Source organism: Abramis brama, assembly GCF_963993115.1.
Source record: "Abramis brama genome assembly, chromosome: 3".
Lineage (NCBI taxonomy): Eukaryota > Metazoa > Chordata > Actinopteri > Cypriniformes > Leuciscidae > Abramis > Abramis brama.
Window position 1 is genome coordinate 32,402,865 of NC_139965.1, and position 24,694 is coordinate 32,427,558.

The window sequence follows — 24,694 nt, forward strand, 5'->3', positions numbered from 1 at the left end:
TTTAATTTAATTTTTTTGGACTGTATCATAATGTAGAACCACAAATTCACATTTCAACTGATGTGGGAGAAGTTTAATTAGTCTCTTTAAGTAAATACACTGAAACACCAGGACTATGTAATAAATATAGTGAGCTAGAGCTTCAATTCAAAACAAGCATTTTAGCGTAGTGTGACCGGCATAGAGGACATTTGGGTTTCACCTCCTTGCAGAAAAGCTCAAAGGCCTGCAGACAGGGTTTGTGGAAGAGATGGGAACAGGACAATAATAGGACATTTCTGTCTTCCTTCGATGAGCCGTTGTGTGAGCTCAAGCGGTTCAGGCAAATGGGGCAGTCCTGAACGCCTCGCTGGACAGCCTAGTGGAACCAAGAAAAATAATCATTTGTAGTGTCAATTTTTAGGAGATTGTCTAATTCAAAAAAGTAATTTCAGTACCAGGAAAGAGCTTCCCAGTGGAAAACATTATCAGTGAGTAATCAGACTAAGTATGTGAGAACAAACAGTAATGCTGCCTGCTAATGATTTATGTGAGAATTACAGTGATAATGCTTAAAATGCATATATACCCATCCAGTTGCTTTCAAGAAGGTGCTAAAATGTCAACGACATCATATATATCATCCAGTATCCATTTGCAAATTTAACCAATTGTCTAATAGGATCGAAAATGAATTGTCCACTACCCATAAAATGTGTTATCAGGGACAATTCTTGACGTTTAAGAGACTATAACCATTCAAAATGCACAATGATTTATGCTGGTAAGAAACCACTGTGACACTGACACCAGCAATTAGTAGGTGCAACTGAATCAGTTGCTATTCAGATACAAAGATGATCAAAATTGCTGCTATGCATCTATTGATCAAATGCCCTTTGACCTATATCCATTTACATATTTTTTTATTACTAACTGAAAATTCAAACTGACTATCACTTAGAATGAATGAAACTGACAGTACCATGCTTAGTGCCAAGTTGTTCTAGATATCCCCTGGTTAACTGTGGGACAAATATCTATACATTACTGTTCAGTTTGGAATAATAAAGTTTTTTTTTAATATTTCTGAAAAAAGTATCTTATGCTCACCAAAGCTGATTACAAATGCAGTAAGAGTAGCAATATTGTGAAATAACAGTTTTTCTATTTTAATATATTTTAAAATATAATTTATTCCCGTGGTGACACCTGTACTTTTCATTATCATTACTCCAGTCACCAGTGTCATATGATCCTTCAGAAATCATTCTGATATGCTGGTTTGCTGCTCAATTATTATCAATTACTAATGGTACTCAATTATTAATAATGGATCTTAATATTTTCAATGTTGAACGCAGTTTTTGCTGCTTAACATTTTGAATGGAAAAATTTGAATGGAATTGTATCACGGTTTCCAAATTATTAAGCAGCACAACTATTTCAACATTGAAATGTTTCTTGAGCAGCAAACTGACTGATTTCTGAAGGATCATGTGACACTGAAGACTGGAGTGATGATGCTGAGAATTCAGCTTGATCACAAAAAAAAAAAAAAAACATTTTAAAATCTATTCAAATAGAAAAAAGTTATTTAAAATTGAAATAATATCTCACAGTATTACTGTTTTTACTGTATTATTGAAATGCAGCCTTGGTGAGCTGAAAGAGACTTCTTTCAACTGCATTTAAAAAAAAAACTTAATTATTCCAATCGTTTGACCGGTAGTGTAATGTTATTTGGTATTTAATTATCAAACTATATTCTTCTATTATTCCCTTGAGTTAACAAGCGAATCATTTGCTTTCTAGGCCTCTGAAATGCTGATGTTCCATGTCACACTCATGAACAGACACACGCCTCGTTCCGTGAGAGTGTTTTCCTGTTACATTTTCAGGGGAAAATGATTAGCAGATTTATGACCGCTGTGTGCAGCTCGTATCACAGTTGAGATTCAGTTGAGTCTAACAGAAGGTAGGTGTGCAGCCATAATCATTAACTGGCTGTCAGCTTCTTTTATTCAGCGAAGGCCAATTGCTTTGCACAAGAACGTTTCATAATTGTACGTTCTGTTTGCCTGGGTGGGAATGGGTTGGTTCTGACTTGAACTCTGCTAACTCTAGGTTTGAGTCTCAAGTTATCTCCCGACCTCTCATCCAGAAGATAAAAAATGAGCATTTTCTTTTTTAGTGGATCACCGCCATTGGCTGCCTCAACACAATAACAATGAGACCCACTGAAATGGCAAATCTTTTCTTCAGCTCGCATGTAATGAAAGGCTAGGCGTGCATTATCCACACAGCTTGTGTTTTTTAGTAAACACAGTGGATTATTTCTGCTCATTCATTAGCAAGGTAAACAATCATCTCATGGAGGGTTTGATACTGTTGAATTGGAACATCTGTGCTGCCAGTGCGGCTCGAGCGTTTTGGGACAGGTGGCGGCATGTCGGGCTAAGGGCAGGACCGAGGAGCGACTGCAGAGAGGGATTAGAGGCATTGACGAGTTGCTCTTTTATAAAGGTACTCTGGTATTTCAGTCTCCGTCTGCATGTGTAGGTGAAGGAGCAGCGGCATTATTCCTAACCTTCTCTTGAGCTTCCAGCCAGTCTTTATCCTCCATTTCAGAAACACTCGTGCACTTGTTGTCGAAGCAGCGCAGGATGTCGTGGCTCATGGCCACCGATCGATCGATATCGTTCAGGAATGCTTCCACGTCTGTGCTGCATGACTGCACCAAGCTGTCGTTCATCTCCTGAAACTGATTAAGGAAACAAATGACACGAAAATGGGTTTTGGTCAGACTTGACAAGGCAAACTGATGTTCCATCATAACATAAATCAATTCTGAATCTTACACTGACAATGAAAGGATGTTAACAGCCAGATCAATAGCAATATGAATGGATGTATGAAGGAAACTTTTGGACAATCCGAGAAACTGACCTGCAAGATTAAGCATGCACAGGTACACACACACACACACACATCCTGTGGCGGCTATTGCACCGAATGACATCAGTGGTTTCTTTATAGCGGTATTTGATCAGTAATTAAACAGACGTTAAGCGTTCCACAGAGTTCAAACATAGACCTTCCTAAAGAAGGACAAACAACACTTGGCAATGTGAACTCTGCCTCTTCACATTCAGGGAAAAGAGAGGGCAGGTACAATCAATCTTAATGTCACCAATTTAACTTTCTAATATGTTGACTTAGTGAGGTACCTGAAGAAAAAAAGAACGACTAGTTGATTGAAAACCTATCTAAAAGCAAAGTGATAAGCATACTACATTCTTTCTCTCTTTTGTTCCATATTGTTTAGCTGGTTAACTGCTTCCTGGTGTGCCAAAGGTCTAGAGAAACACAGACAAGCACTAGAAATATACTATTAACTCATTCGAAAATAATATATCCACATAATATTTTGCCAATGTTATATCATGGCACTGGCAACACCAAGATCATGGGTCTTATTCCTAGGGAATACAAAAAATGACTGAGATAGCATTTAGATATTAGTTGTTCAGCAATCACAACTGAACGCTACTGAGTCCCTAGTAGCAGACAAATGTAAAAAAAGAGAAAATATTCAAATAGATTTGGCATCCACCAAAGGTATACAATACTGTCACGGGTTACAGAATCGGAATACTTTTGAATAAGAACACTCTGTTCTTCAAAGCAGTTTCAGAATATGGCTTGTATTGCTTGGACTCTGTAATCCTGCTGTCAGCTCCAGAGCCGTAACCAAGACTTGACAGTTGCTGCCTCACTAGATGGCAACCTTTGCTTTCCCTGGGCTGTGGGATAATGAGGGGGCTGCAAGAACAGACGTCTGTGTCAGTGAGGTCCCTGACCAACAGCCTCTAACCACTTTCACCTGCTATCAGTCTCCTGCACTCTGAAGGGTCAAAGGGTGCATGAAACCGCCACGGAAAATAACAGGAAAAGACTTCTTTTTTAAACTGTTCACAAATCTTGTACAAAATTAATTAGCAAGAATTATTTTCATTTGGATTTTCATTTTGCAGAATAATCAATAACAAATTACAAAATTACAGACGAACAAGAAAAGTGTAAATGTATGAATACAATAATCTAATTAATCAACTTAAAAAAAGCTATTGAACAGAAGAGTGTCAAAGTGTCTCAATTAGTGTTACCTTTTTTTCAAAGAATCTTCGTCTCAATTTTTGGTCTTTCGGAGGTACGTGCTTCCTTATGTTGCTGTACCATTTGCGAACATGGTAGCCACGCCAGAAAGTCTGTATTCTGAGATTTTTAAACACAACAACAACAACAACAACAAAAAACAGTTACAAGTTCATTTAAGAGACCTGGGAGCTATTTAGATGAATGTAGATTGTCAAACCTCATGAACTTCTACATCTTTACCTGAGAGCACACTTTTCTCGATAGAGCTGAGCACCATCATAGATCACCCTTGTCTCGTACTGCTCCTTCCTGCACATCGGGCAGCTCTTCCTGCCTGAGAACTTCTCAAAAGACTTCAGACACACCTGAAATTAGTGGCACAAATGGGCTAATCACCAAATCACCATCACTCAGAGTGATTCCCATAAGGTGTTATTAAAGCTCCATGACAATTCATGATGTTGGAAGGATCTGTGGTGACTTACTTTGTGAAATACATGGGAACAGGATAGAAGAACCTATACAAACATCACAAGAAAAATTATTTTAAGACTATTTTAAGGAGCGACTCTATAAAATCATCTAGTATAATGTTTTCCCAAATGTATCATGTGTTGTACATTGTTCACTGTTATATCTATACCTATTAAACTCTGCCATAAAACAGTGCTTTAATGTACTGTGAGAATGTGGAAGGCTGAAAAGTTCTCAATAAATACTGCATGATAATGAACTGAACAAGGTGGCAAGGTTATTATGGAATGGTAAGCCACCAGAAACGCCAGCTAGGAGCATATATAAAGCAAAATGGTACAAATAAAGTGCAGTGACTATATGCAATGACTGTGGGTGGCATTAACAAAGCCCTAGAAGTTTCATTGCATAGAAGAGCAATAGAAAGTGGGCATACACTTCTTATACAAGATGTAATAACAGAAGAAAACATAGGATTTCATTTGTAAAAAGTAAGGCATTTCATTGTAAATAATTACAAACAATGCAATTATATTGCAATCTAATGACTTGTTTGCAGTATAAATATTGTTTTTTAAGGATTAGATCACATTTATATATTTATATATTATGTATTATATTATACATTTACAAATTACAGATATAAGGTATCAAAAATACAAGTTTCAACTTATTTAATAATATATATTTTAGAATGGCTATTATTGTTCAATAATTAATATTTTCTATTATAATGTTGACATACTTGGTATTGAGAAACTGTCTGATCAGCTACTTCAGTGCAGGTTACGTCGTTATGCCAGTAGGTGGCGGCAAGGGACTTTAAGAGTGAGTTAAACCATTCATTTAAAAAACACCGATTCATTCTGGAACAAAGCAAGGTTGTAAACCAGGATATTATTTTAACTTTGAACAACACCTTATAAGGCGCAGCTGACAAGCAAAGTGGCTTGGTGGTGAAGCTGAATCTGACGCTTCACTTCATAGAGATATTGTCCAGCGCTGTCCCAGTCATGGGCAATCCCCTTAACCACTGAAAGGATACTATGACAAAGATATCGCTTTCCTTGTTCAACCTAAAAAAAATTTCACATGAATATATGATTGACCTGAAGAATGAAAGCTGTATCATATACTTGTAAATATATGAGCAATATCACGCTCATAGCCATGCGAAATGTCTATTTATCTATACAACTGATATAGATAAGAGACATTTCGCATAAGCAGTGCTAATTTTGCGTGAAAAGATTGTTTTTGTGGGGGTTTTTTAAAATCAATTTCAATTTTCAAAGGTTTTTTCAGGGCTTAAATTTCAAAAGGTCAAATTCAAGTACTTCAAGCACCTTGTACGAACCCTGACAAATGTAATACTTCAGAACTTTATATTTTATATAATATTAATATTTCTTAAATCAACTATTATGTGATTAATAATATTTTGGACTTTCAATATTCTTGTTAGTACTGATCTACTTAAGTCTCCTCTCACCTTATTGTATTTGTATCTTATTAGTTTTTATCCCTACAACAGAAATGAGGTTGTGCTAATAATAATTGTTTTGAGGAATACATAATTCCTCAAATTAATATATTTTATATTAAAATGAATATAATAAATACTATAAAATAATATTCTAATATTTAATATGAACTATATATTAAATATTATTAAATATTATTTCTTCCTAATTCAAATGTTCTACCATGTTTTTTTGGTTACATCTTAGTGAAATGTGCAATTTTTTATTAAACTCTGAGATCTAATTAACAAACACATAGACACATGCTCAAACTAATATTTACATGTGACTAAGGCAACTTTGTTTTCTTTGAACATCTGGTCTTTTTTCCCAGCATTCTTAAGGTGATTGGCATCTTAAAGGGGAATCAGGATGCTGTAAATGGCTGGTTGACCTCTCACACTGACCTAACTGACAGCTACTTCATTCACAAAACAGCTAAGTTACAAGACATTATGTTAAATTTGTAGTTACAGGACCCTAAAAAGTGTGATTGTGCACATGTATATATGTAGGAAGAAGCAGGGGCATCTACTGACTGACAGAACATACTGCAGCAAAACATCATACCTTGACTGAGATAAGAAAGAAGACGACAAACAGTTGAGGAGATACAGGGAAGGTTAAAGGGTTAGTTCACCCAAAAATGAAAATGATCCCATAATTTACTTACTCACAAGCCACTCTAGGTGTATATGACATTCTTCTTTCAGCCAAACACAATCGGAGGAGTTATATTAAAAAATATCCAGGCTCTACCAAGCTTTATAATGGGAGTGAACGGTACTTTGTTTTTTGAAGCCCAAAAAAGCTCATCCATCCATCATAAAAGTAATCGATACAGGTCCAGGGGTTAATAAAGGCCTTCTGAATTCGCGAAGCAGTGTGTTTTTGTACGAAAAAATCCATATTTATAACTTTAGAAACTATAATGATTGGCTTCCGGTAACGGCTGTACACGAGCAGAGAATAGGCTTGTTTGAGATGCGCCTAGCCTCGCCTGAAATGTGTGCGAGAGTAGGCGGCTGCAGTGAGGGGAGGAGTGAAAAAAGCGCAGGCAAGACGGACAGTTCTCTCTTCTCGCAATGGATCTGACACCTGTGAGATCAAAGATGGATATCGCGGGATTCACGATATTCACGCTCGTGCACGGTGTTGCTAATAAACTGGATGTAATTTAAGTTCTGTTGCTTTTATATTAAAATAAATAAAATGAACAAGACACCCAAAGTACTTGTTATTTAATTCCATTCCAAATACATGTTTATCAATATTTTTTTCTTTAATACAGACATATGTGTTTTTATTTATTTTATTTTTTTATAAAAATTCAATTGCATAACCCAAAGAGATCGCACTGTCAGATAGTTTGGGAATATTCACACATAAAATATACACATAAAACATGATATTAGAGTTTTAAATTCAAACATTTTAAAAGAGAACAATACATCACAGTTGTTTAAACCAATGAGCATTAAGCTGTGTCGTCAGCAAGTCGTTTCCCATCATGCTTTTGATCAGCGCAGTCAGTGGAGAGCAACTGCGCTCGGCTGCAGAATCCGACACATCCGCCTTGCGATCGCGAGAGATTTTTGACATACGTCAGCATGACATCAGAGCAAGGCGGACCGCACTCGGACACATTTCTAACCGGCATGCATCTCGCGCTGATCACCGGTGATCGATTCTGCGCAGATTTTGCTCATCTCAAACAAGCCTAATGTCAGAGAATGTCTAATAAGGGGAGAAGTTCCACTCTCAGTAAACTTCCGGCTTCTGAACTGGTTGCAGTTCCACTCTGATTCCATATGAGGGCGCTCACAGGACGAGTGCAGAATGAATGGAGGTCTATGGCGCTATACACATCAAAATCCACTTTTCTCAGGATATAATTTTTTGTCTAGTAATTTGAATGTTGTATTCGAAAGGAGATGCAAAGAAATTACACATTGCTGGGTGTTCGATTTTTTAGAGTCACTTATTTGCTTTAAAAAGTCTTTTAAAATGTCAATGACGTCATACACATCGTACGACCAGAGATGCTGCCTTACGGCAATCCTTCAGTCACTCTGTTGCGTTCGCGCTCTGCACTTTCTTTTCTCTCGAGGCATCGACAACACAGCTGACACAGGTAAATACACGTGCTAGAAGAGTTTTTGTTTTGTTTGTTTCTGGTCCGCTTCGGATGCCACGATGCCATCAAGCGGTATCTCTGGTCGTAATCAGTCCTTCACTGACCAATCAGTGTTCATTAGCAGAATGCTAGCGTGTTATGGGCAACAACAACTCAACCTGTAAGAAATCGAAAGGACATAAGTACTCGTTCATTCAACTTTCGACCTATAACCCATGTTGAACTTGCAAAACCTACAATCAAATCTGACATTTCTCAACGGCAATCGGGTGAAAGAGACACATTTAGCCGTCTAGCCCCATAGACTCCCATTCATTCTGCACTCATGGACGATCGCCCCCAGTGGAACTCTGGTGGAACTACAACCAAAACTCGGTACAATAGGACTTAATAGGGAGTGGGTAGGCTCTCCGTAGACGGGCTCTGCTAATGTCTAGTCTAGTTCCAGCGGAAGAGTGAACTCTGACCCGACACATGACATATTGACGATGACGAACGCGGAAGCACAGAGGATAGAGCAAAACAAAACACCAGTCACGAATTAGAAGTCTAAAACGAGATTTTTTAAAGAGAAATGTCAGAGGAGCTTGAGTTTGTTGTCCAGCCCTATTTATTTGAACCGCGAGACGCGTCTACTCTCACCTAAGCTTACACTACGCCTAAGTCCTACGTCATACGCCGGAACTCGACTCTCTCGTGAACGTGGACAGACATTATGAGGCTAGTGATTACAGTTTATAAAGTTATAATTATAGATATTTTTCTTACAAAAACACATCGCTTCGCTTCAGAAGGCCTTTATTAACCCCCTGGAGCCGTATGGATTACTTTTATGATAGATGGATGGATCCGCTTTTTGGGGCTTTAAAACAAAGTACCATTCACTCCCATTATAAAGCCTGAAAGAGCCAGGATATTTTTTAATATAACTTCGATTGTGTTTGGCTGAAAGAAGAAAGTCATATACAACTAGAATGGCTTGAGGGTGAGTAAATTATAGGATCATTTTAATTTTTTGGGTGTGTAACCCTGGTAAAATAAGTTTTACAAATACTATTTATGTGTATGCTGCTTGAATAGAATGATATGATTATTCATACATGTGGAATTCTACATAAAAAAACATCTAACTTATCTATAAATTACAGAAACGTCTGTCAGTCTGTCTGTCTGTCTGTTATTCGCATATCTCTCAAACCGTTAGTTACCTCCTGAACTTTTTTGACAGCGATCAGCTGTAAAATGGCTTGGTCCTGCTCGGTTTTCGTTGACTTTGAGTACAAGAATTGAAAGGTTTTTTTAAAAGATCCCCTGGGGTCAACGTGTCAGCGTGACGGAAGTTTGATGCTGTCGTGTGAGAACAAGCAATAGTCGGCATTTTTCCTCCTCCCGCGCCTCATCTTCTTAATCTCCTCACATAAATGATTAGATTTTGATGGCGTACGTTTCTTCCATACGGCAGAAACCACCACAGGTTCATCAATGCCGTCAAATGTATTCATTTTTTTTTTTTTTTTTGATCAAAAAGTACAAAGTAGATAAGGAGAACTAGGATGCCGGGTGTATTCAAAGCGCCGCCGTTACTGTTTACAATGCGTAGAATGGTGCGCTGTGATTGGTTGAGCGGATTTATCGCATTCTGCAGAGAAAGGAGACTGGCTTTTGTCACGGTTTGGAAAGAAAGGGAGAAAACATGACAGAATAACATGGCATATATCACATTTTAAGTAAAATTAAAAATGGACTTTTCAATACCGACTCTATACAATACTGATTTTTACGGGAACAAATTATTTATTTATTTTTAAAGGCGTTTATCGCTTTTTGGAACCAAACTCTTCATTTTATTCACAGCCATCATTTGTAGTAACCTATTCACAAACTGTTTGCTCAAGCGTAGCATTTTTTCGGAGTTCACTGTGTAGCCTGCTCCCTGAATCGTCAAATTCACTGTGTAGCCTGCCCCCTGAATTGTCGCCTGCTCCCTGAATCGTCAAGTTCACTGTGTAGCCTGCCCCCTGAATTGTCGCCTGCTCCCTGAATCGTCAAGTTCACTGTGTAGCCTGCCCCCTGAATTGTCGCCTGCTCCCTGAATCGTCAAGTTCACTGTGTAGCCTTCCCCCTGAATTGTCGCCTGCTCCCTGAATCGTCAAGTTCACTGTGTAGCCTGCCCCCTGAATCGTCGCGCTTATTCATTTGTGGATGTTAACTGAATCTGTAAGTCACCTACACTGTTTACTTCTGTATATTATATCTATCTATAAATTACGTGAACGTCTTTCTGTCTGTGTGTGTGTGTGTGTTATTCGCATATCTCTCGAACCGTTAGTCTGATAGACTTCAAACTTGACAGGTGTCTTGCTACGGCATGAGTAAGTGCAGTGCCAAGTTTGATGTTGTTTGGATTAGAAATGCAAACTATATTGTTAAATATTGGTAAAAGAAGCACACACTGGCTTTTGCTGCTCTAGCCGCTGGCCACTCCCCCTCTCACACTGCACACTGAGTGAGCACAGCTGGCCCCTCCCCCTCTCACACTGACACTGAGTGAGCACAGCTGGCCCCTCCCCCTCTCACACTGACACTGAGTGAGCACAGCTGGCCCCTCCCCCTCTCACACTGACACTGAGTGAGCACAGCCCAGGACCAGAGACAGAGAGGGTTGAAGAAAGCAGCGGAGCTTAAGTAGCGTTTTCTCTGAGTTCACTGTGTAGCCTGCTCCCTGAATCATGTAGTTCAATTTTCCACATTTATTGTATGTCATTATGTCAGTATCAGTATTTGCTATCTACCATGCACAAATAAAAATGTCACTGAACTTTTGCTATGTAATTGTAACAATGAGCACTCAAATACACCAAACCAACAATTACTAAAAACACACACAAAAACTGATTTTGCACAGGCACTTTGCACTGCTCCCTGAATCGACGCGCTTATTCATTTGTGGATGTTAACTGAATCTGTAAGTCAGCTATGCTGTTTACTTCTGAATATTATATTTCATTCTGGTGCGCTTAACGTTATCGTTATCGCAGTAGCCTATGCTATTCACCAACTAAACATATCCTATTCAATGCGTTCACAGTCTCTTTCACAGGCATCATTTGTAGTAGCCTATTCACAAACTGTTTGCTCAAGTATAGCGTTTTCTCGGAGTTCACTGTGTGCTTTCTACCATGCACAAATAAAAATGTCACTGAACTTTTGCTGTGTAATTGGAACAATGAGCACTCAAACACACCAAACCAACAATTACTAAAAACACACACAAAAACGGATTTTGCACGGGCATTTTGCACTAGTCTATCTATAAATTACAGGAACGTCTTTCTGTCTGTGTGTGTGTGTGTGTGTGTCTGTTATTCGCATATCTCTTGAACGTTAGTCCGATGGATTTCAAACTTGACAGGCATCTTGCTGCAGGCACGAGTAAGTACAGTGCCAAGTTTGGCGTTGTTTGACATTGGATTTTGCCGCTCTAGCCGCTGGCCACTCCCCCTCTCACACTGACACTGAGTGAACACAGCGCAGGACCAGAGGCCACTCCCCCTCTCACATTGACACTGAGTGAGCACAGCACAGGACCAGAGGCCACTTCCCCTCTCCACACAGACCACTGAGTGAACACAGCGCAGTACCAGAGGCCACTCCCCCTCTCACACTGACACTGAGTGAGCACAGCACAGGACCAGAGGCCACTCCCCCTCTCACACTGACACTGAGTGAGCACAGCGCAGGACCAGAGGCCACTCCCCCTCTCCACAATGCACACTGAGTGAGCACAGCACAGGACCAGAGGCCACTTCCCCTCTCCACACAGACCACTGAGTGAACACAGCGCAGTACCAGAGGCCACTCCCCCTCTCACACTGACACTGAGTGAGCACAGCACAGGACCAGAGGCCACTCCCCCTCTCCACACTGCACACTGAGTGAACACAGCACAGGACCAGAGGCCACTCCCCCTCTCACACTGACACTGAGTGAGCACAGCGCAGGACCAGAGGCCACTCCCCCTCTCCATACTGCACACTGAGCTGAGTGAGCACAGCACAGGACCAGAGGCCACTCCCCCTCTCCACACAGCACACTGAGTGAACACAGCGCAGGACCAGACGCCCCTCCCCCTCTCACACTGACACTGAGTGAGCACAGCACAGGACCAGAGGCCACTCCCCCTCTGTCACTGAGTGAGCACAGCACAGGACCAGAGGCCACTCACACTGACACTGAGTGAGCACAGCACTGGACCAGAGGCCACTCCCCTTCTCCACACTGACACTGAGTGAGCACAGCACAGGACCTTAGGCCACTCCCCCTCTCACACTGACACTGAGTGAGCACAGCGCGGGACCATAGGCCACTCCCCCCTCTCACACTGACACTGAGTGAGCACAGCACAGGACCAGAGGCCACTCCCCCTCTGTCACTGAGTGAGCACAGCACAGGACCAGAGGCCACTCCCCTTCTCCACACTGACACTGAGTGAGCACAGCACAGGACCTTAGGCCACTCCCCCTCTCACACTGACACTGAGTGAGCACAGCACAGGACCAGAGGCCACTCCCCCTCTCACACTGACACTGAGTGAGCACAGCGAAGGACCAGAGGCCACTCCCCCTCTCACACTGACACTGAGTGAGCACAGCGCGGGACCATAGGCCACTCCCCCTCTCACACTGACACTGAGTGAGCACAGTGCAGGACCAGAGGCCACTCCACCCTCACAATGACACTGAGTGAGCACAGCGCAGGACCAGAGGCCACTCCCCCTCTCACATTGACACTGAGTGAGCACAGCGCAGGACCAGAGGCCACTCCCCCTCTCACACTGACACTGAGTGAGCACAGCGCAGGACCAGAGGCCACTCCCCCTCTCACACTGACACTGAGTGAATACAGCGGAGGACCAGAGGCCACTCCCCCTCTCACAATGACACTGAGTGAGCACAGCGCAGAACCAGAGGCCACTCCCCCTCTCATACTGACATTGAGTGAGCACAGTGCAGGACCAGAGGCCACTCCACCCTCACAATGACACTGAGTGAGCACAGCGCAGGACCAGAGGCCACTCCCCCTCTCACACTGCACACTGAGTGAGCACAGCGCAGGACCAGAGGCCACTCCCCCTCTCACACTGACACTGAGTGAGCACAGCGCAGGACCAGAGGCCACTCCCCCTCTCACACTGACACTGAGTGAGCACAGCACTGGACCAGAGGCCACTCCCCCTCTCACATTGACACTGAGTGAGCACAGCGCAGGACCAGAGGCCACTCCCCCTCTCACATTGACACTGAGTGAGCACAGCACAGGACCAGAGGCCACTCCCCCTCTCACACTGACGCTGAGTGAGCACAGCACTGGATCAGAGGCCACTCCCCTCTCCACACAGACCACTGAGTGAACACAGCGCAGTACCAGAGGCCACTCCCCCTCTCACACTGACACTGAGTGAGCACAGCACAGGACCAGAGGCCACTCCCCCTCTCACACTGACGCTGAGTGAGCACAGCACTGGATCAGAGGCCACTCCCCCTCTCCACACAGACCACTGAGTGAACACAGCGCAGTACCAGAGGCCACTCCCCCTCTCACACTGACACTGAGTGAGCACAGCGCAGGACCAGAAGCCACTCCCCCTCTCCACAATGCACACTGAGTGAGCACAGTGCAGGACCAGAGGCCACTCCTCCTTTCCACACTGCACACTGAGTGAGCACAGCGCAGGACCAGAGGCCACTCCCCCTCTCCACACTGCACACTGAGTGAACACAGCGCAGGACCAGAGGCCACTCCCCCTCTCACACTGCACACTGAGTGAGCACAGCGCAGGACCAGAGGCCACTCCCCCTCTCACACTGACACTGAGTGAGCACAGCACTGGACCAGAGGCCACTCCCCCTCTCCATACTGCACACTGAGCTGAGTGAGCACAGCACAGGACCAGAGGCCACTCCCCCTCTCACACTGCACACTGAGTGAACACAGCGCAGGACCAGAGGCCACTCCCCCTCTCACACTGACACTGAGTGAGCACAGCACAGGACCAGAGGCCACTCCCCCTCTCACACTGACGCTGAGTGAGCACAGCACTGGATCAGAGGCCACTCCCCCTCTCCACACAGACCACTGAGTGAACACAGCGCAGTACCAGAGGCCACTCCCCCTCTCACACTGACACTGAGTGAGCACAGCACAGGACCAGAGGCCACTCCCCCTCTCACACTGACACTGAGTGAGCACAGCGCAGGACCAGAAGCCACTCCCCCGCTCCACAATGCACACTGAGTGAGCACAGTGCAGGACCAGAGGCCACTCCTCCTTTCCACACTGCACACTGAGTGAGCACAGCGCAGGACCAGAGGCCACTCCTCCTTTCCACACTGCACACTGAGTGAGCACAGCGCAGGACCAGAGGCCACTCCCCCTCTCCACACTGCACACTGAGTGAACACAGCGCAGGACCAGAGGCCACTCCCCCTCTCACACTGCACACTGAGTGAGCACAGCGCAGGACCAGAGGCCACTCCCCCTCTCACACTGACACTGAGTGAGCACAGCACTGGACCAGAGGCCACTCCCCCTCTCCATACTGCACACTGAGCTGAGTGAGCACAGCACAGGACCAGAGGCCACTCCCCCTCTCACACTGCACACTGAGTGAACACAGCGCAGGACCAGAGGCCACTCCCCCTCTCACACTGACACTGAGTGAGCACAGCGCAGGACCAGAGGCCACTCCCCCTTCTCCACACTGCACACTGAGCTGAGTGAGCACAGCACAGGACCAGAGGCCACTCCCCCTCTCACACTGCACACTGAGTGAGCACAACGCAGGACCAGAGGCCACTCCCCCTCTCACACTGACACTGAGTGAGCACAGCGCAGGACCAGAGGCCACTCCCCCTCTCACATTGCACACTGAGTGAGCACAGCACAGGACCAGAGGCCACTCCCCCTCTCACACTGACACTGAGTGAGCACAGCGCAGGACCAGAGGCCACTCCCCCTCTCCACACTGCACACTGAGTGAACACAGCGAAGGACCAGAGGCCACTCCCCCTCTCACACTGACACTGAGTGAGCACAGCGCAGGACCAGAGGCCACTCCCCCTCTCACACTGACGTTGAGTGAGCACAGCACAGGACCAGAGGCCACTCCCCCTCTCACACTGACACTGAGTGAGCACAGCACTGGACCAGAGGCCACTCCCCCTCTCCACACAGCACACTGAGTGAACACAGCGCAGGACCAGAGGCCCCTCCCCCTCTCACACTGACACTGAGTGAGCACAGCGCAGGACCAGAGGCCACTCCCCCTCTCACACTGACACTGAGTGAGCACAGCACAGGACCAGAGGCCACTCCCCCTCTCACACTGACACTGAGTGAGCACAGCACTGGACCAGAGGCCACTCCCCCTCTCCACACAGCACACTGAGTGAACACAGCGCAGGACCAGAGGCCCCTCCCCCTCTCACACTGACACTGAGTGAGCACAGCACAGGACCAGAGGCCACTCCCCCTCTGTCACTGAGTGAGCACAGCGCACGACCAGAGGCCACTCCCCCTCTCACACTGACACTGAGTGAGCACAGCGCAGGACCAGAGGCCACTCCCCCTCTCACACTGACACTGAGTGAGCACAGCGGAGGACCAGAGGCCACTCCCCCTCTCACAATGACACTGAGTAAGCACAGCGCAGAACCAGAGGCCACTCCCCCTCTCACACTGACACTGAGTGAGCACAGTGCAGGACCAGAGGCCACTCCACCCTCACAATGACACTGAGTGAGCACAGCGCAGGACCAGAGGCCACTCCCCCTCTCACACTGCACACTGAGTGAGCACAGCGCAGGACCAGAGGCCACTCCCCCTCTCACACTGACACTGAGTGAGCACAGCGCAGGACCAGAGGCCACTCCCCCTCTCACACTGACACTGAGTGAGCACAGCACTGGACCAGAGGCCACTCCCCCTCTCACATTGACACTGAGTGAGCACAGCGCAGGACCAGAGGCCACTCCCCCTCTCACATTGACACTGAGTGAGCACAGCACAGGACCAGAGGCCACTCCCCCTCTCACACTGACGCTGAGTGAGCACAGCACTGGATCAGAGGCCACTCCCCCTCTCCACACAGACCACTGAGTGAACACAGCGCAGTACCAGAGGCCACTCCCCCTCTCACACTGACACTGAGTGAGCACAGCACAGGACCAGAGGCCACTCCCCCTCTCACACTGACACTGAGTGAGCACAGCGCAGGACCAGAAGCCACTCCCCCTCTCCACAATGCACACTGAGTGAGCACAGTGCAGGACCAGAGGCCACTCCTCCTTTCCACACTGCACACTGAGTGAGCACAGCGCAGGACCAGAGGCCACTCCCCCTCTCCACACTGCACACTGAGTGAGCACAGCGCAGGACCAGAGGCCACTCCCCCTCTCCACACTGCACACTGAAAGAGCACAGCGCAGGACCAGAGGCCACTCCCCCTCTCCACAATGCACACTGAAAGAGCACAGCGCAGGACCAGAGGCCACTCCTCCTTTCCACACTGCACACTGAGTGAACACAGCGCAGGACCAGAGGCCACTCCCCCTCTCCATACTGCACACTGAGTGAACACAGCGCAGGACCAGAGGCCACTCCCCCTCTCCATACTGCACACTGAGCTGAGTGAGCACAGCACAGGACCAGAGGCCACTCCCCCTCTCACACTGCACACTGAGTGAACACAGCGCAGGACCAGAGGCCACTCCCCCTCTCACACTGACACTGAGTGAGCACAGCGCAGGACCAGAGGCCACTCCCCCTCTCCACACTGCACACTGAGCTGAGTGAGCACAGCACAGGACCAGAGGCCACTCCCCCTCTCACACTGCACACTGAGTGAGCACAACGCAGGACCAGAGGCCACTCCCCCTCTCACACTGACACTGAGTGAGCACAGCGCAGGACCAGAGGCCACTCCCCCTCTCACACTGCACACTGAGTGAGCACAGCACAGGACCAGAGGCCACTCCCCCTCTCACACTGACACTGAGTGAACACAGCGAAGGACCAGAGGCCACTCCCCCTATCACACTGACACTGAGTGAGCACAGCGCAGGACCAGAGGCCACTCCACCCTCACAATGACACTGAGTGAGCACAGCGCAGGACCAGAGGCCACTCCCCCTCTCACACTGCACACTGAGTGAGCACAGCGCAGGACCAGAGGCCACTCCCCCTCTCACACTGACACTGAGTGAGCACAGCGCAGGACCAGAGGCCACTCCCCCTCTCACACTGACACTGAGTGAGCACAGCGCAGGACCAGAAGCCACTCCCCCTTTCCATAATGCACACTGAGTGAGCACAGCACAGGACCAGAGGCCACTCCCCCTCTCACACTGCACACTGAGTGAGCACAACGCAGGACCAGAGGCCACTCCCCCTCTCACACTGACACTGAGTGAGCACAGCGCAGGACCAGAGGCCACTCCCCCTCTCACACTGCACACTGAGTGAGCACAGCACAGGACCAGAGGCCACTCCCCCTCTCACACTGACACTGAGTGAGCACAGTGCAGGACCAGAGGCCACTCCCCCTCTCCACACTGCACACTGAGTGAACACAGCGAAGGACCAGAGGCCACTCCCCCTCTCACACTGACACTGAGTGAGCACAGCGCAGGACCAGAGGCCACTCCCCCTCTCACACTGACGTTGAGTGAGCACAGCACAGGACCAGAGGCCACTCCCCCTCTCACACTGACACTGAGTGAGCACAGCACTGGACCAGAGGCCACTCCCCCTCTCCACTCAGCACACTGAGTGAACACAGCGCAGGACCAGAGGCCCCTCCCCCTCTCACACTGACACTGAGTGAGCACAGCGCAGGACCAGAGGCCACTCCCCCTCTCACACTGACACTGAGTGAGCACAGCACAGGACCAGAGGCCACTCCCCCTCTCACACTGTCACTGAGTGAGCACAGCGCAGGACCAGAGGCCACTCCCCCTCTCACACTGACACTGAGTGAGCACAGCGCAGGACCAGAGGCCACTCCCCCTCTCACACTGACACTGAGTGAGCACAGCACTGGACCAGAGGCCACTCCCCCTCTCACACTGACACTGAGTGAGCACAGCGCAGGACCAGAGGCCACTCCCCCTCTCACACTGACACTGAGTGAGCACAGCGCAGGACCAGAGGCCACTCCCCCTCTCACACTGACACTGAGTGAACACAGCGAAGGACCAGAGGCCACTCTCCCTCTCACAATGACACTGAGTGAGCACAGCGCAGAACCAGAGGCCACTCCCCCTCTCACACTGACACTGAGTGAGCACAGTGCAGGACCAGAGGCCACTCCACCCTCACAATGACACTGAGTGAGCACAGCGCAGGACCAGAGGCCACTCCCCCTCTCACACTGCACACTGAGTGAGCACAGCGCAGGACCAGAGGCCACTCCCCCTCTCACACTGACACTGAGTGAGCACAGCGCAGGACCAGAGGCCACTCCCCCTCTCACACTGACACTGAGTGAGCACAGCGCAGGACCAGAGGCCACTCCCCCTCTCCACACTGAGTGAGCACAGCGCAGGACCAGAAGCCACTCCCCCTTTCCATAATGCACACTGAGTGAGCACAGCGCAGGACCAGAGGCCACTCCCCCTCTCACACTGCACACTGAGTGAGCACAGCGCAGGACCAGAGGCCACTCCCCCTCTCACACTGACACTGAGTGAGCACAGCGCAGGACCAGAGGCCACTCCCCCTCTCACACTGACACTGAGTGAGCACAGCGCAGGACCAGAGGCCACTCCCCCTCTCACACTGACACTGAGTGAATACAGCGCAGGCTCCCTGAATCGTCACGCTTATCCATTTGTGGATGTTAACTGAATCTGTAAGTCAGCTACACTGTTTATGTCACTGACGCGTCAGAGCCCACCAGAATGGGTGTGGCCAGAGGCATAAATTCAGCCCATCGAGCCGTCAAAGTCTAGGTTAAATCGACTGAAGCGATACACCGATTAAAGCACAAGCATGGCGGTTTACGCAATAGTCGTTCCCTCTTCTCAGGGAACCGAGGTTACGTCAGTAACCGTCCAACGCAATCTTGGGTCGGGGTCCCCGCCTCTCAAGGAACTGCCGGCGGTGACGGACTTTAGTCGCTGGCCGGGACTGAGTGGCCGTCGGTGCTGCCTTTACTTGTGGAGGCGGCGGCGCCGCCTTCTTCTGGCGGCTCGACGCGGAGCTGGAGCGCTTGGGCAGAAAGTGGCGCATAGCCTGCGATGCCTTTTGAGCCTCAGTGAAGCGCTCGGCGAAACCTTTGACTGCCGGCCCGAATAATCCACCAGAGGATATAGGTGCGTCGAGAAACGCTGCCTTATCCGCATCTTTCATCTCCGTCAGCGTGAGCCAGAGGTGTCACTCAAGAACAGTCAAGTTCGCTATGCTGCGGCCGATGGACTGGGCTGTCGATTTAGTGGCTCGCAGGGCCAGGTCTGTGGCGCTGCGCAGATCCTTGAAAGCCTCAGGGTCAGGACCAGACTCGTCCATAGAGCGGAGAAGTTTGGCCTGAAACACTTGTAGGACAGCCATGGTATGAAGCGCCAACGCAGCGTATGCGCAACCGGCGAGAGCTGACGTAATGCGGAAGGGCTTCGACCAAGGGGCAACATTCTAATCTGAAAAATGAAGCCTAGCCGGAAGTGCGAAAAACTGCAATACATTGAAAATCCGCTAGAGGGAGGTCCCAAAAGGGAGCAAATGTCCATAGACCCCATGTTAAAATGTCCGTTTTCACAGTATAAATTCATGTTTTTACAGGTTGGTCCCATGGACTTTTATTGTATTTTTCGATAGGTTCCGAGTGCCTGACAACTGTGAGGGGGGTGAATTTTTTTCTAACTCGTTAGTTTAGATCGTATTTAGATATAAAATGTATGACAAATAAGGGTGTGGTTAACTTTGATTGACAGCTTGATTGACAGCTGATAACGAGCATAGGCTGCGCCAAGGAGAATGACAACATAAGAAGCGCCATTTTTTTATTTACAGTTGAAATATAATACTACTGTTTTTGTATCATGAAATGTAGTTTTAAGAGTTTTTCAGGCGAGAATGTAGTTGTTTAAAGCTCAAATCTGTGGTTTATTTATAAAGATTTATGAAAATTTTATCCAGGTTGTGAGATCCAGACGATCACCGGGCGCTCGGCGCTCATGTACCCCGCCTGGAACAGCCTTTCCTCAGCTAGTCGTTCTGACGTTTGCCGCTGACTCTGGCGTCTCTGTAGTGGTTAAACATGAGATATAATTCGTCTTGTGTATATCTAACGGGGGATTTTTGGACTCGTGAATCTATAATTTGTTCCCTGGCCAATCGTCTGAAGTGAAGTTTCATAACTTTATAAGCTATTTAACTTTACCGTTGTATGGTTAGACTAGAGCACTGACTTTGTATGTTTGACTGAATTGTTTGCTTTATTTGTATAGCTTCTTGTACCTTTTACTTATTATACTTTTATAATGGCTAATATTGATAAAACTGAAATTTAACAAAAAGAGACTGGGTTGAGTTTTGTCATTTTAAATTTTAATACAACGAAGATGGTCTGTAATTGTTGTTTACTGCAACATCTGTTGTTTAGTACAAATGCACATATTGCCTGGACCATGTTAAAATGTTTAATATTTTTATATTATATAAATCGAAAAGAGGCAGGGTTGTGTTTTATATTTCGTTTTGTTATAAATAGGCTAATGTTATATGCAGTGAATATAATCAATACGCGTTGCCTGAACCACATTTGTGTGGCTATAATGTTTAAGATTTCTTTAAATTAAAACGAAAAGAGGCAGTGTGGTGTTTTATAACATATTTCGTTTTATTGTTGCCTAAAATATACATACAGAGATAACCGGAGAGTAGCAGAGCGAGCGGAGTGACGCAGAATAACCGGACTCGCGTCCTCGGGAGTCATTCTCCTGAGTCGGACTTGGCAATTAAGTCCGAACTTTGCGTACTTGCTATCGAGAAACGCCTAATGTCGGCGCTTGGCTTCTTGTGACAAACACGCCGAGAAGCAAGAACAAGATCTGCTGTATGTCATCCATTGTTGTTTATGTTGCTTTCTTCACGCGAAAATGACATCGTTCCAGTCTCACACAAAGCCCGCCCTTTTACCCATATATGGATTGGCCAGAAGGTGGGCGGGGTTAGGATTTCCCGAGATTTTCCAAGATGGCGCCGCCCATACCCCCCATAAACAGCTTCAAACCCGTTCTTCACTAAGTCTATGGGTGACGTCACAGACGCTTTGTCCATATTTTTTACAGTCTATGGCTTCGACGGATGAGAAGCTTTGGACTTCCATCCGGCAGCAGTGGGCGGGCAGAGGTGGGCGGCCACCGCCTCTTCAAGGGGAGGAATCGCCTCATATCCCTTATCCTTCGCGCCGTCCACGGAGGAGAGCGTCGGAGGTAAAGAATGTTTCAGGCGAGCTGAGTGTGGCGCCTTCCACGACTTAGAGAGCTCGTCGTGAACTTCAGGGAAGAACGGGGCAGGTCTCTGCTGAGGGACCTGCCGGCGCCCCTGCAGGAACCACTCGTCCAGTCTGCTGCGTGCATGCTCTTCCGATCAGATCGCACTCAGGGCAGCCGCCCTTGGCGAGCGCAGCTTCCGCATGGTCCCAGCCCAGGCAGGAAGCACAGAGGATGTGGCGATCTCCCCCGATGAGAGAGCCTCTGCACGAGGTGCAGTGTGTGCGAGGCATTTGGAACAACGCCTCGCTGAAATTTCTCTTTTAGAAGTGTCGGAACACTTGCGATACGGAAAGGATACGGCATGCCGGAATGGCTCAGCAGAACAGCGGTGAAGGAAGCCGGCGTCCTCAGAATTGCGAAGCAGTAGCTTGTCCTGCTGGGTGCCTGTCAACGGCGGCGAAGGCTTCAATCCGGAGTTTCAACGAAGTGGAGGTTCGCTGAAGGAGATTAAATCTAGACTTTGACGGCTCGATGGGCTGAATTTATAGCCTCTGGCCACGCCCATTCTGGCGGGCTCTGACGGCTCAGGTTCGTGCAGTTTTAAAAAATGTGGCTTCATATTCTCGAGAAAAGTAGTTTTCCCATAGCGTAAGCTACTTACGCAATAGGAGAGACCTCTCGAAAGGGAACTGATTTTGCACGGGCACTTTGCACTAGTAAGTCATAATTTCAGTCTTCCACATATTCTTTAGCTTATAGAAACATGAATTTGAATAATCAGCATTGGACACCGCAAGACTAAACTGCATCTTATTTGTATTTGGAAGTAGCCTACATTTTGTGAATCAGAGGTTGTTCTCTCTCTGTAATCTTTAACGTCTTCGATACAGATTCCCGAGTGCATGAGTTCAGCCAAGTCATTCCCACAAAAGGCTGACATTTAAATGGATATATAACAACACATATATATAGCAATGATGATATCAATTCATTAAATGCTAAAATTCTTTGGTTGTATTGTGCTGACATATTAAGATTTGATAAAATTTAGTTTGGACTCCCCCACTAATCACGTAGGCTAAATGGCATTTGGCTTCAAAATGTACCAAAAGGCAATGACTTTGGGGCACTGTTAATTTTGTACATATAATAACCGTGGAACTTAACAATCAAATGTAAATATATTTTTATTTTGCCTTCTGGAAGTTGCATTCAAATTCCACTTGGCTCAAATCTAATGTGGCATGTGAATGTGCATGACACCTCTGAGGGGCAGTTACCTGTGGTTGCAGACGAAACTCCTCCCTGCATATCACACAGGGTAGGGTTGAGTCTCCCTCCTGGATGGACCTGGCTTTGACCTCTGCCCACTCCTCTGCTGTTAGTCTTCTTGAGGGAGCTGCCACCAGACCCATCCTCTGGGCTGCATCATCATCAACAACTGCATATTAGTCACTGTGAGCTTTCAGCAAAATTTCAGAATGAAGCACCATGATCACAGCCTACCAAGAGTCAGAGGTGGAGGGGCATGATCCAGCACATACTCTCTCTCTTGTCCTGGTGTCCGCTCAGGATTTCTGACTCTCTGCCTTGTGTTGTGGTCTTTGTGCCTCCTACTAAAATGTGCAGCTCCACAGCCAGCAGGACATGAAGTGTCTGATACGGGGAGGTTATGGGGAATGTTTTGAATAGGAAAGCTTCGTGTGATATGGTCCTGTAGTGCTACAGCTGCTAGAGTCAGTCTCCTGCTCTCTGCTTTACAGCCGGATCCCTAGGGAACATGGAGCTGTCAAACTCAGTTAAGAAGGCAGATAATAAATATCAGTCCATTTCTCACATTTAAGAGCCCTAGTAAATCCACAGTACTATAATGAAATATTTGTGAATTATTCAGTAGATTTCCATCAAAATAGAAATATGCTTCTTTATAGATCAGTAGTCTAAACTGGTTTACCTACACTTTACAATTATTATACAATTATATTACATTGGATATAATGTGGATTATTGTGAATAATCAAGGGCTCTTAAATATGTGAGTAATGGTCTGATACTTATTATCTGTCTTTTGCCTTTGACGAGTGATCAATGAATGGCAATGCTAATGGTATTATAGACCTATCTGTGTTTTTTGGGGGTTTTATTTTACTTTGCCATTAGGGTTAGGGTCTATAGGAAAACCAAGAAACATTACCAACTTGAGAACTTCTAAGTTAATCCAGTGCTTTCATTCCAGGTCAAACAAACCTTTAAACTTAAACTCTGTGAGCTGCGCTGAAGTCTGTAATATTTAACGTTATATGGAGAGTCTGGGAATTTAAGACTGTGTCTTACTGCAAGATCCTATTTTATGATAAGATTGCATGTTGTTAAATTGAACGTTGCGTCATAAACGAGTGATTTATGAGTACCATAACAATGGTAGATTATATTAATATGATGGTGATGATAATGATTACATGATTTGATACACAGGACAAAATTAGTAAAGCTGAAAATATTTTTATAGTCACCAGCCTCATAAAAACTAAGGTCACGATTGTAGCATTTTGAGCCACTATTATGCAGTTTACTTTACAGCGTCCATTTATCTTACACCTGCGTGATTTATCTTACACCAGAGATTAGCCTACAAAGAGTTTACCAGAACTTGCGAATGTCGTTGATATGGCGTACAATTGTTTAACCATGGCAACTGATACAACTGACGGAATCAGAATAGTAACCATAACATCTAGCAAAAGCTCGTTGACTAGCGGGGAAAATAAGACAAACGTTTTCTTAAATTATGAGGCGCAAAATAAGCAGCGACGCATTTTGATAACCTTACAAGTCACCCTTTCATACTAGCTTAAGAACGCAGAGAGGATCCTCAAAAAGAGTGAAGAAAAGAAAAGCACCTCACCCGCGGCATTGCTGTCCACAGA

The 24,694-nt window shown here is 46.4% G+C and overlaps 1 protein-coding gene across 1 annotated transcript; it reads right to left on the reverse strand.

Annotated features, from left to right (window-relative positions):
• Positions 1–13: 13 nt before the first annotated feature.
• rnf32 (ring finger protein 32) lies at positions 14–24,694 on the reverse strand. The gene is made up of 8 exons (XM_084108114.1): positions 24,673–24,694; positions 23,274–23,538; positions 23,048–23,190; positions 4,626–4,658; positions 4,381–4,505; positions 4,149–4,257; positions 2,570–2,743; positions 14–358 (listed from the first exon to the last, which is right to left on the reverse strand). Exons 1-8 carry the CDS (start codon positions 24,679–24,681, stop codon positions 143–145), a joined length of 1,074 nt encoding a protein of 357 aa, XP_083964240.1. The 5' UTR covers positions 24,682–24,694; the 3' UTR covers positions 14–142.